The following is a 14,091-nucleotide window of genomic DNA, read 5'->3' on the forward strand; positions in this document are numbered from 1 at the left end:
AGAAAAAAAAGCTTAATGGAAATTTGTATAAAACATCTTGAAAAAATTGTGACTCTGTGATGAAATAATATGTTAACTATTTTGTCAATGTAATTTCAGCTAAATTACACACTAGATTTTAAAACAGTTAATTAGCCACCACCTATGGACACATACCTTTCAGCCTCCATAAATGCTATCATAGCAATAACAAAAAAAATTATTTCTGTAACTTAACTTGCAAGGAATAGAACATTTTTATGTATCAGCAGCAGTAATAGTGAATCATAGTAAATATTACTGAAATAGTAAAATATTTAAAAACTCCATTAATTTGTGGCGACACTAACCTGGTTTACCACCTGTCTGCCTGCTTGAAAAGTGAAGAGAGTATAAATGCAGTTGCAGGTAGTCGCTCTTCATCTACTAAAAACGAACCAATAGGTTTTAGACATTTCAGAAGCACTCAGTTATCTGCCAATGACTGGCCTAATTAGGCTTCATTCTTACTTATTCCGATAGCGATTCCTCAAACTCTCTGATTGTAAGCTCTGTGTCTTTAGGGTGAAGAAAAACTTGACCCTGGACTTAGAACTGAATTTCATTGTCAAATCTAGCACTTCCTACCTGTATCTCCTAGATGTTATTTAACTTCCCTAAGTCTCGGTTTCCTTTTAATAAAATGAGGAGAATAACATTTTCTACCTCATGGGATTAAGATGATTATATGAGTTAATTTACATAATGAATCTGGCCTATAGTAAGTGCTTAGTAACTGTTAGACGTTGATATTATTGTTACAGAGGTTGCACAGATCTATGTCCTTGGTGATAACCAGTAACTTAGATCTACTGGTAATGCCAGTGTTCTTCCTCTAGTCACAATTAGTGAGAATCTCCTAGTGTTAAAATGCATAGGGAATAGAGTTGGGAAACATTTATTGTGGTTGTTCACCATTTCTCCCTCCTTCTACTTACAGGTTTAAGATAGGCGACGTTGCTGTGTCGAATGTCGTTCAAGAGCTGATCTCTGGGAGTGATTTCCACCAATGGGGGTGGCCTATTTCTCGGCACTGGTTTCAGTGTTTTGATCACATCTTTGAGGTTGGTTTTTTCAGGTGGTTCTCTGTCTTCCGGTATCCGAGTTTTACGCTGGATCCTCTTCACTTTCACCACCCGGAAAGAGTCAGGGTCCGTCCTGTACTTAGGAGGCTGTGATGGCTTTTTCATCACTTCATTTTGTCGACTGAAGGGGACTGCTTGGGGGTTGGGAGGATGAGGAGGAGGTTGGAGGAACTCCTGCATTCTGGAATCTGGCATTGGTCCTCCCAACATCTCCCACATCCCTGGTGGCAGCCCTAACCCATTCTCCAACATGGCTATTAACCTTCTCTGCTCTTTGAGTTGCTGCTGTTTTTGTTCTTCTTGTCTTTTCTGCCTTTGTTTATCTTGATTCCTGGTGAGCAGATTGGTTACCACCATTCTGGGACCTGGAAGCTCAAAATGATAGCCCATCTTCAGGAGAGTGTTGTTTGCCTTCAAAAGCCTGGATATTTCCATTTCAGCGTGGTGGCCCAACATGTGCCTTTGATTATGAAACCGAAGTTCGGTTAGTGTCTCATTAAATTGGAGACACCTCATGATGGCCACAATTCCTTTTCCTGTGATGAAATTGGACTCGATGTTGAGTGTGGTGATACTCCTATTTTCACGCAACATGTTAGCCAAGGCGAATGCTATATTCTCATCTGCACCCACGTTTGCCAAACTGAAGGTTCTGATGTGTTTGTTTTTCTTCATTGCATTGACAAAGTCCAGTAACATTTCTTTGGGGATGTTTTCAATGTTGTTTAGGTTGAGTTCCTTCATGTCAGGGTCATTTTGTCTAACTCGCCTCAAGCTCCCATCTAGGTCTGTTTGGTTTCCTGAAGGCCTTGCACTTACTTTCAAAAAACTGGTATCTAGAGCTAACTTCTTAGGATCTAATTTTGACACTTTTTTCTCACTTTTTTCTTGGGCCTCTTGTCTGTCTTTCTGTTCTTCAAATGCTTCACTAGTTACCCGCTGGCAGTTGTTCTTGCTATTTCTGACTTGCTCCTTTACTTCGCCTTTGTCTTCTCTTTTAGTTTTTTCATCACTCCCTTCACTCTCATTTTCTCCTTCATCATCTTCATCATCATCTTCTTCATCTTCATCATCGTCATCATCTTCATCATCGTCATCATCTTCTTCATCGTCATCATCTTCATTATTATCCTCATTATCTGATTCTTGGACAATGTTGCTGCCCTTTGATTCTCTTTTATTTGAAGTAATTTCATTATTGAGCTTTTCTTTTAAATACTGGGATAACTTTTTATCACTTTTGTCTCTTTCTTCAAGCTGCTCTTGAGTGTTTTCCTAAAAGAGAGGTTTGTAAGGTTTAGAATACATGGCAGTGAAGAAATGTGAAGCAGTAGAACAATATCTACTGAAGATTTATTATCAAGAAAAAAAGCAAATTAACTATGTATAGTATTCTACTTGTGTAAATGTATATGTTTGTACATATATATACACATATGCCATATATGAAAGTTTATAAGAAAAAAGTCTATTTTATTGTTTACCAAAGTAGTAGTTATCTCTTAGTAATAGAGGTAACCATTAAGATAACTGAGAAGGGGGAGCACTTGGAGGATTTTCACTTGTTACAGTATATAATTCTAGAGTGTTTGAGTTTTTCTTAAACAAAGTTTAAAACACATATTAGTTTTGTCGACAAATATAACCAAAATAAAGATAATTTTTTATAGACACACACAAACACACAAACATACATTTTTGGGCTGTGTTTACCTCTACCAGTATATTAAAATGAAACCTCTGTTAGTGTTTGGAACTTGTACTATTTTTAGAAATGCTGCAGAGTTCCAGAAGCAGTTAATGATTATGTTTTGAAAACCTGTGGAGTTTTCTACCAATACATTGAAGTCTTTGTTTTCTATATAGCTGAATAGGCATCTTTACATTTAATGGCCCTAGGTTACTCAATTTCCATATAGCCATAACCAAAATTTACATTCCTCATATGCTTGCTAATCTGTGTAATGTGTCTCCCTAAAAACATAATATATTGTAGAGGAAATGAGAGCAGTTTGATATGTTGGAATAAACCAAAAACCTTGACTTTGATTTTGTCTCCTCAGCTCTGTGAAAACTGCCCTGGCTACTGCAAGGACAGGTTCACTAGTCCAGTTTCTTTTGAAGGAAGGTATCTAGGAGGCAGAGCAAACTACAAAAGGGAACAAGATTATGCAGAGATTTAGAAACAATCGATTAGTCTGGGAAGGAAAGTGTCAGCCTTTTATCAACAGTGTTTATTAGATCGCTGCCCTTCAATTTATTCACTTTCCTATACAGTATGACACCTCAGAGGTATCACTTGTAAAGCTGGTGTAGCTGTTTGAGACACAGGTTTATTTGAATAAGAACTTGATCTTATTGCTCATAACACTATAGGTTGGAATTGACAGTTGACAACACCTTAACTTCCTAAAACCTTCACTGCTGCATTTCTCATATTCCCCAGCAGGGGGAGCCAGCCATCAAGCTGTTTAAATTATACCAAGGGTAGGAAAAGTAGAAAAAGTACCCAATCAATTTTCTTTTCCTGAAATTGTTCATATAGAATTTGCTTTTCCTCTAATTGTAAAATGTCTGAAAATTTTACCTTTAACTTTAACCTGATAAAGTTGTTAATTTATTTTCTTGAGTTCAGTACAAGTTTAAACTCTCCTGACTGTGAGACCAATTTATAACTTTTCTAATTACAGCCAGTCTGATAGTAATGTGACAAGATCTATCTATATCAGGAGGGATAACTAAAAGAGACTTTACCTGGGGGTAATCTCTCTTTTTTTTTCTAAGTTATTTTTAAGTAGAACATTAGAAAAAAGTATGCTAATATGCAAGAAGTTTATAGATTTAATCGCAATTCTACCTTTCATACAAAAACATTTAAGAACTATCTTTAAAACAGTTTAACAGCTATTAATTTATAAATTTATAACTGATATCTAATGCACTGCGAATGTTGGATATTTTGTGTTCTTTGACATGGTTTACTTTTAGGGTGTGCAGATGGACTTCATGGGAACTGTGACACCCTTAAAACTGTATGTGAAATATTGTGTATGTATGTGCCAGAAGGGTAAAGAGCTTTCATCGGCTTCTTAATGGGGCCCGTGAGCCAAAAAAAACAAAAAAAGAGTTAAGAACAATTGTTTCTGGGTTATGAGTTAATTCATTAAATACTATGTCTATAGAATACAGGCTTTTCTACACAGCAAACCCAACAGCAGCTTTTTAAAAGGAGGCATTTACAAGAAATTACCAACTTTTCCTTCACAGCCATACCATGTATTTCAGAAAGTTCCAATCTGGAGTAGGATTAAATATTACAATTTAATCTTTAAGGACATGAAATCTTGAGAAATGACCATTTCGACATGGACAACTGCCATTCCAGACAGCCATTTCTCTGTTGTACACAAATCCCTGATTACCTCGGATGGCACAAAGGTGACAGGAACGCGTTCGTCTTCCAGCATGCGTCTGGATGCCTTTTGCCAATACATATAATCAACAAGAGATTTATGGTCGAAGTGTCCTGTTGGTGGCTTGTCGGTTTGATCTTTCTGAATCATTCCCACGGGAAGCTTGGGGTCAGGGGCCATGACTTCCATTTCCGATTGCAGTTCTGCCAGCTCTTCGGGGGACAAGTTGGCCAAGATTTTATCTTCATCAATCTCTTCACCAAAGAGTTCTTCTTGATCTGAATTCCTGCTGTGCTCTGACATGATTTTTTTCTGTATTTTTTCTTACTAGAAAAGGAGAAATAATCAAAGATGATTTTAAATAACTTTCAAGAAGTTCCTCCAATTAACAAGTGTCCCAGGTCAACACCACTTTGAGAGCTTTTTCCCCAGCGACCCCAGTGGTGCTTGCTGAGCAGCAAGGAGTGATTGCAGCGAAAACCATGCCGTGTCTATATTAAGCAGGGCTTGGCTGGATACAGTCAGTTTATGGAACTACTATGCTGCTCTCTTTTTGGCAACTTGAGTCAGCTGTGCAAATCCATCTGACATTTTAGTACAGCTGCTTAGGTTTGCCAGTGAGTAACAGGTCTACAGAATCACTGTGGGGAAAAAGAAAAAAAAGGATTCTAATCCCATATGCATTCACATTGTCATACACAATTTCATACAGCCCATACACAAGTTCATGCAGCCCATACACACATACCCCAATACAGAGGGGAGACCACTTCTATTTACTTAAATGATTAAAGCAACTTACAATATTTCAGAAGGAAAATCCAACCAACAGCTTGGGTTCTACTAACGTGAAAATTTCATTTGAAGGAACTTGCCTCTTCACTACAATATGACTCTGGAAGCAAATAAACCTGCACACAGCAGAGCAGAGGTCTGGCTGTGTTTCTCATCTGCCGTGTAAGCTGAACCTTTGCAAGATGTCCTATTTGCATCTAGATCCTGTGATCTAACAGGTGGGGACAACCAGCACTTGAATTTCCACTGTGAGTAGAGAGTTTAATATTTTAAATAATTGTTTTTTTAATTAAGTATCTATTAAGCCAGGATAAATTTAAATGGATCTAAACTGAAATGTAAGGAAAAAAAAAAAGTACCAGAAGAAAGCATGAGAAGATTTTTCTCATAACTTCAGAGTATGGCAATATTTTTCAAATGGCAGTATTTATCCAAATGACAAATGTACATTCCTTTGACTTAGCCATTCTACCTTTAGAATTTTTTATCCTACTTTTTTAAAAATTTAAAAAAATTTTTAGAATTTTTTCATCCATGTTTTTATTCTATAGCTATATTCCCATATGAGTAAAATGACAGGTGTACAAGATTATTTAATATAGCAGAGAGAAAAATAGTGTACTGTATATTATTATTTGTGTGATAAAGGGTAAAAATCATATGTGTATATGAACAAATCTTATCGGCATAATTCATCCTTGGAAAGGTACACAAGGCCAATAATCTGGGATACTTTTGGAGAGAGGAATGGGTTGCCCAAGAAGGCTGGGGAAAAGACTTGTTACTGTACATTCTCTTATAATTGTCAAAATGTGAACTTTGAGAATACTTACTAAAAATACACATTTATTGTATAAAAATTAGGATAACACAGGGAAGCACAAAGAAAAAAAATTCCTTTTATTTCACTACAATAGGCTATTAGTATCAACATTTTGGTTACGATTGCTATCCTTTCTTCTAGGCATATGAACTCAATAATCTTTTGTCACTTGTTTTCCTTTTTTTCCTTACAAAATCAGGGTGTTTTTTTTCTAGGCTATTGTATATTTTACTATTACATAATTTTTAATAGCTCCCTGGTAGGATTCTTTATATAAATGTACCATAATTTATGTAACCAGTCTCCAATTGTTGGATATTTGGACTGCTTTCCATTCTCACAAGCACAAAGCAGTTCTTCAACAAACATCCCTATAGCTCAATATTTGTACACATGCAAGGCTATTTCCTTAAAACAAATTGGATCTAAGAAGTAAAATTGCTGGGTCAAAGAATTAGAACAATTAAAGGCTTTTAATCTGTATGGCTAAGCAATCCTCTCAATATTACGTATATTTGCAAATTATTTGCAAATTTATTTGCAAATTATATATATACTATTTTGATATTATATGTAATTTATGAATATTTATAGTATATATTTATTATATAATCAAATAACATTCTTAAATGTTATATTAATATTTGTAAATAAAATTGATAATTTTGGCATATTTTGTTTTATATATACACATACACGTGTATATATATAACAAAGCATATGTGAAAAAAATCAAGTGTGACAAGTTTTAAATGGATGTTCTAAAATTTTCTTCCTACCCCAGGGGTTTATCTTGAACTCTCCAAGGTTCTTCATGGTTAAATTATTCTCCAGAAAGATATTTAAAAATTTACCTAAATAATCATTTTTAAAGTAAACAGCACAGGTACATGGTGGCAAATTACCATTTAACACGGGTCAGATTTTCCTTGTGTCCTTGTAACAGGGAAGTAAAAGCTCAGCCTCACTGGACGGGGAGGTTTGTAATCCACTTTGTTGACCGATGATTTGCAGGTGCTTATTTCACAGACTTAGTTTGCAATATGGTGGTGTAAAAAGACTTGACCAAAAAAGAGTTTTGTGTTCAAGGAGGATTGGGAAAAGTTATATTCTACATTCATCTCTTCGAGATTTGTAAAGTTTATGACCTTTTAGATACTGCGAGAAACCATACAGGAAAGAAACCCATTTGTTTAGCCCAAGAGTCCCCAACCTTAGTTAATTCATACTTTTCTTTCTTTCAAAAATTACTTAGTAATATTCAATGCAATTAACTTCCCCAAATTCATACTTTGGGAAAAGCTGATCTAAATATAAAAGAGGAAGATCTGGAATCAGTCTGCTGGATTCAAGTCTCAGCTCTACTCCTTAGTGGTATCGGGCAATTTAGTAATCCAAGTTTCCTCATCGTATAAAAGGGATCTGAGAATATTCACCACATGCAATTATTGACAGAACTATTTAATACATATATATTATATATATATATATAATATATATGTATTAAATAGGATGGTACATGACATAGAGTAAGCCCTCAATAAATGTTAAAATTACTCTTCTTATATTTCATGGATAACCACAGAAAAATCTAAAAACAAAGGCCATTACAAAATACATTTTATAAACCACTTCCACAATAGAAGCCATTATATTAATGGCAATAAACAAAAAGTCTTAAAAAAATCTTGTTGTTTTTACAGAGAGCAACTTTGAAATTTTTAGATGAAATTGTTTATAAAGAAAATAGAAAACCACCATCTGCATGTAAATATAAAGCTCTCCCAAGAAAATGGTCTGACTTGTTGCTTGCGAGCTTTCAGATTTAAATTATATTCTGATGAATTCCGCTTGCTTTAATGAGACCAAATGTGTTTGATGATCAAGCAGATTTAGGAATATCTGTAAGAGGTGCTCCTTCAGCTAACTTTCATTTTGCTGAATCAGTTTATGAAGTGGGCATATCTCTCCCAGCTGCTTCCATTGTGCATTTTATTCATATGCTGACAGGAAGGATTTTGTTGGTATAATTAGCCTCATTTGACACACAGATGATTTAGTTGTGCTTTCCCTTAATGATTTTCTGTTGCAGCCACCTCAGCAACTTCTCACATCAGAAGCCAGCTATGATACCAAAATAAGGAGCTAGCTGGAGGATAGATAATTGATTAAATTTTATAGCCAGATAGGGCATCCCAGATCTAAATGTCTGGCAGAGGTTAAGTGCATGAACGCCTTGGCCCCTACCCAGAAGCTACTGAATTGAACTCTCAGGAATCTGTGTATTTTTAAAGGTCTCCAGGTGATTCTGCTGTGTAAAAGAAGTGTGAAAATCACAGAGCTATTACAACCCACTGATTTTATGGATCAGGCCTAGAGAGCTTAAGAAACTTTGCATTTGATGAGGTTAAGAACACACCACCGCAGAATATGGCACATTGGCATATTAAATATTTTAAGCTGAAGGACTATGAGAAATGGCAGGTCAGGAATTTGAGAAACAGAAGGTGCAGGAAAGACTCACTGACTTCCCCTTTCTCCCCTGAAGAAGCTCATCAGACCTTCATGTGAAAGGTGCCCTCTCTATACCTGGAGAGAAGGAGCATCCTTATCTCTGAAGACAGAGGGACTCCAAGAGGAATCTAAATGAACAGGTTTTGCTAGTTTCCCCAGTTCAGGATCTTGCTCACTCATACCCTTTGTCCTGTTGATGTTTTCCCATGACTTTCTACTCTTCATCTAACCTAGTAGAAAAACACTCAAGTTTAACATTTCTTGGGGTCTTCATTTCCCCATGTGTCATGTAAAACTTATATGAAGTAAATTTGCATGCTTTTCTCTTGTTAATCTATCTTTAGTCTGTCCAATTTACAGGGCCATGCTGAAAAACCTAGAAGGGTAATAAGAAAAAGAATTTTTTCCTTCCCTATTTTGAGCAAGTCAACCTCTGGGCCTCAGTTACTTCATCTGTAAAAGTGGGATAGTAAATGTACCTGCTTTATAGGATTTTTGAAAAATCCAAATGATATAATCTACGGTAAACACTTATTAAATATTAGTTATTATTATACCTTCACAAATGAACTAATTGTGACTCTTTTCTGCCTAGAAAGTACCTGATACTTAACAAATATTGTTCAAAATTGAAAAAATAAATGGCTTTTTAATTTTATTCTTTCAAACAGCATTTAGAATATATGTAAAAGAAATGTGTAAAGCTTGGATACACTTATGAAAAGTCCCGATTCTAAAAGGAAGCATTTCTTTCTTAGATCCAGTTATTTTCCCATCCCATTGTTATCAAAGATGGTGGAAGACTTTTGATAAGTCACCTCTATCTCCATGCTTCCCAGATATTCCTCTTACAAATGCTTCCCAAACATTACTAAATAAATCAGTTCTGTCCTATGGCATGCTGTTTGCTTACTCAATTCCATTTGGATCACCAAGACTCTGGTCACTGGCTCTAAATTGGTTGAGGATTTTATGAGAAATGCCTAGTTCTCTCTTCAAATTTCCCATGGCTGCATTGCCTCAGGAGAGGCTCTCAAATTTATGAAGCACGTACTTCCCTGGAGCCAAAATATCCAGCCTGTCTGGCTTTTACCAGACTTCAGAGCACCTTGAATTATAAGAGAGTATTTACTATTTTGTCTTAATTGTTTTCTAAGCCATCTCAAAATTCTTAAATTTAATTGATTTGATTTCTATTTAATTTCAAAGGTCAATTAATTTTATAATTTCTAAAGGGTATAAGGATGTTATTACACTAATACTGTTATTAAATATTACTGATATTATCATTACTGCTATTACCTCCACCACTACTTCTGCTCCTACTATTATTGCTACAACTGCTACTACTGTAGCTACTCTTATTACTGTTAAGATGACAGCCATTTGCTACTACTACTGCTATTAATTTTATAGCCACATGCTAACATTTTTAAACACTTAATGTCACTAAGCCTGTGATAAGTGCTTTATATATGATATATCGATTTCTTCACACAATAATCTTGAAAGATGGATACTTTTATTAACCTCCTTTTATAGATATTAAAACTGAGGCATAGGCATTTGAGCTAAAGACTGATTGCCTCTAGGGGGGCTCCTAATCAGTGTCCTTTATCAGGAGTCCCCAAAACTTGGGGCTAAGGACTGGTACCGGTCGGTGGCATGTTAGGAACCAGGCTGCACAGCAAGAGGTGAGGAGCAGGAGAGGAAGCGAAGCTTCATCTGTATTTGCAGCTGCTCCCCAGCGCTAGCATCACTGCCTCAGTTCCACCTCAGATCATCAGGCATTAGATTCTCATAGGAGCATCGGTCCCTGGTACCAAAAAAGTTGGACACTCCAGCTCTACTACTTCCTGTCAGTCCAGCAGAAGTGGTATCTCACATGTATAAAAGATTGGAATTATTCAACACAGAAAATAGCTCTGCTTGTTGGTGTAAATAAAAAATGGTGAAAAAACCCAGCAGATTGCAAATAATATAATCATCCACAGCAGTGTATCATCTTCAAACATCTACTGAGAGTATTAAGACACTGTCTAAAAGATTCTTGAATCGAAATGTGTCTGGAGAATGCTGGGTTAAAGAAAGCTAGAGGTATTTCTTAACCAAAAAGCTTTTAACATGCCAATTGAACATGAGAATTGTGAATTTCTAAATGAAAAAATAGTTTTTTCTGTACTGATGAGCACAGAAAGCTTTTTGTATTAGGACTTATTATAAGACTAATGCTCCTCAGAACAGATTTTGTGAAATGTAAATCTAAGCAAGTCAAATAAAATAAACAAACTACATTGTGTGTTTACATAGAAAAAAAGAATGGAAGGAAATACTCTAAAATATTAAAGGTCTGAGTAGAGGGATTACCAATGATTTTTATTTGATTTGATTTTTTGATTCTATTTTTCTTCTATTTTCAGAAAAACAAATAAATGCTGCTTATTTTTTAAAATGTAGGAAATAACTCCAGATAATTTTCAAGTTGGTTTTAGAATAACTGTGTTAATCTTACTAACTTGGGCTATGAATATTCTTTAAATAGATGAAAAATAAAGGCAGGTCTGATTAGATTTGCAGAACAAAATAATTTAACTCTTAAAATTTCATCTCATCATATTTTACAACAACTCATTTATAATTTTCTATGACATTTGTAAATACAGCAGGTGATGTCAAAACTTTCTTTTTGGATACTTCACAGGTATGACATTTTCCAATTACCTTGACAGAAGTTTACATTCTCAAAGGGAGAGATATTAAAATACTTAAAAGCTGAGAGCAAGCCAAGATTTCTTGAGAGTTGTCAGCAACATATTTTGGCACAAAAATTTCTTCAGTCAACCTGTGAATCCACATCTAAATGCAAGGGCGATTGTACAAGCCATATGAATGTACTAAATGCCACTATACTGTACATTTAAAAATGGTTATTAATCTGATAAATTTTATGTTGTATATATTTTACCACAATAACAAAAAGCAAGGATAATGAAATATATTTAGGTTGCATGTTTTATTTTGAAAGATCCTCACAACTTTTGATATTTAAAAATGTGTTCATAGCATTGCTTATTACAATGACCTGGAAACAACCTAAATGCCTAACAAAGAGAGATTAATCAAATAAACTGCATCCTATTTCTACTACCTAGTACCACAAAATTTGTTTTAAAAATTGATGTAGAGCTATATTATTATGAAATTGTGTCTACATTTAATTAAGTTCAAAATGCCTATTATTAAACAGCACATTTTGTTAAAAAATTTTAAAACATAAATATAATTCATACATATATATTTATTTTGTATATAGCCACAGAAAAAAGACTGATAGAATCTATATCAATATGAAATAGATATTGTTTTCTTCTTTAAACATTTTCGTTATTTGAATATTTTACAAGTATATATAATTTTATAGTCAGAAAAATCTTAAACCATATTCTAAGTGTATATTAATATATAAGTAATATCTTGGTAGGGATCATTTTACATCATTAAAATGTTAACCATTCTGTAGAAGTTTTATCGTGGAGAGGACAGCATTTTCCTCTGTTTACTATTTTTAAGTAAAAATGTAAGAATGAAGATAATTGTTTTTAAGGAGACGACAGTAAATAAATGGGTCAGGGAGTCAAATTACGTGGGAATGACATAACCAGCAAAATCAGTATTTTGAGTATTTGTTCACTACAGATTAATTTATAGATTTTGATAGATTTTGAAATAATAATATTTAAGACATTCGGAGAAATTAAGTATAACTTCTACTTAAGAAGTAATTATGTGTTGTACATTTGAAACTAATAATATTGTATGTCAACTGTGATTGAAAAATAAAAAAATTTAAAAAGTGATTATAAATTATTAAATAGAAAAATATAAAAAATAAATATAAATGCTTGGAAATATATGATATAGTTATAGAAATAAGCCATGCAAGAAATGGAACTAACTCTAGCCAGATATAAAGTGCAGTTTTGAGTTAGAACATAGAGCTGCGATGTTCAGGATGTAGTGGGGAGCCTAGAAAGGATGCAAGAATGCTTGAAATGTAGATAATGATTCTAAGGCTACCACACTTGTTCAGTAGAAATTCCAGAATAAGAGAGTGGAGAGAATGGTGAAGAAGCAATATTTGAAGAAAAATTATTGCTAATTTTCCAGAATTGAAGAAAGACTTAGGTCCTCAGAGTGAAAGTGTTCTCTGAATACTGAGCAAAATAAATTGAACAAGATTTAAAACCATCTGTAATTTTAAAACATCTGCACCTGGCCATTCTTAGACAACTTGTAGTAAAACTGCAGTACTTCAAGGAAACTACCAGAGAGAAAAGACACTGTCCACAGAATAACAAAAACAAATCAGTGAGAGTAGACATCTTATCTATAGTTATGGATGCAAAAAGTCAACAGAATAGTATAAAAACGTGTGGGCAAGAGAAGTACCAAATTCAGGATAGTGGCTCTCTCTGGGCAGGGAAAGAAAGGAGTGAAAGAAAAAGGTAACCTAGGACCTCAACTCTACAATATTTGATGCCTCCAAAAAGTATTTGAAGCATTTTTGGTGAGAATATAAAATGGTACAGCCACAATGAAAAAAAGGATGTCAGTTTCTCAGACCATTAAAACTAGAACTACCATATGATCTACTTCCAGGTTTATATCCAAAATAATTGAAAGGAGGATCTCAAAGAGATATTTGCATATCCATGTTCATGCTGACATTATTCATAATGGCCAAGAGGTGGAGGCAACCCAAATGTTTGACAGATGAATGGATAAACAAAATGTGTGCATCCAATGGAATATTATTCAGCCTTAAAAAAGAAGGAAATCTTGTCACATGCTACAACTTGGATGAAACTTAAGGACATTATGTGAAGTGAAATAAGCCAGTCACAAAAAGACAAATACTGCATGATTCCATTTATAGAAGTACCTGCGGTCATCAAATTCAGAGTCAGAAAGTAGAATGATGGTTGCCAGAAGGGAGGGAGAAGGAGAAATGGGGAGTTGTTTGTTGGGTAAAGAGTTCCAGTTTTGCAAGATGAAAAAGTTCTGGAGATCTAGTGCACAACAATGTTAATATACTTTCCTGACTTGTACACTCTAAAATGGTGTGTTTTCTAAAATGATGAAGTTTATGTTATATGCTTTTTACAAGTTAAAAAATACTTGAAAAAAGGTTGAAAAAATATTAGAAGCAAATAATTAGATGAAAAATATGTTCTCACTAGTATTTATTATAAGATTCTATTCGTTTTATTTTCTGAATTAATTCACAAAATAAAAAGACACTTCTAAACATTTGTTGATATTAAGTCCCCCAATGGGGTAAATGAATTGTGATATAGGCATACAAGGGCAGACTATGCAACAATAGAAATGAACTGTTGATATATACATCAATGACTGAATTTCAAGAACTTTAGGTTGAATG

At 34.3% G+C, this 14,091-nt stretch overlaps 1 protein-coding gene across 1 annotated transcript in view; it reads right to left on the reverse strand.

Moving 5' to 3' along the window:
- Positions 1-4,935, reverse strand: part of LMOD3 (leiomodin 3) — an 8,984-nt gene extending 4,049 nt beyond the window's left edge. Inside the window, exons 1-2 of the mRNA XM_023529675.1 lie at positions 4,526-4,935; positions 957-2,378 (exon numbers count right to left, since the gene is read on the reverse strand). Coding sequence (XP_023385443.1) covers positions 957-2,378; positions 4,526-4,819 — 1,716 coding nt within the window. The 5' untranslated portion in view covers positions 4,820-4,935. The remainder of the gene's footprint in view (positions 1-956; positions 2,379-4,525) is intronic.
- Between the last annotated feature and the right edge of the window lie 9,156 nt (positions 4,936-14,091).

Source organism: Pteropus vampyrus, unplaced genomic scaffold (assembly GCF_000151845.1).
Source record: "Pteropus vampyrus isolate Shadow unplaced genomic scaffold, Pvam_2.0 Scaffold41, whole genome shotgun sequence".
Lineage (NCBI taxonomy): Eukaryota > Metazoa > Chordata > Mammalia > Chiroptera > Pteropodidae > Pteropus > Pteropus vampyrus.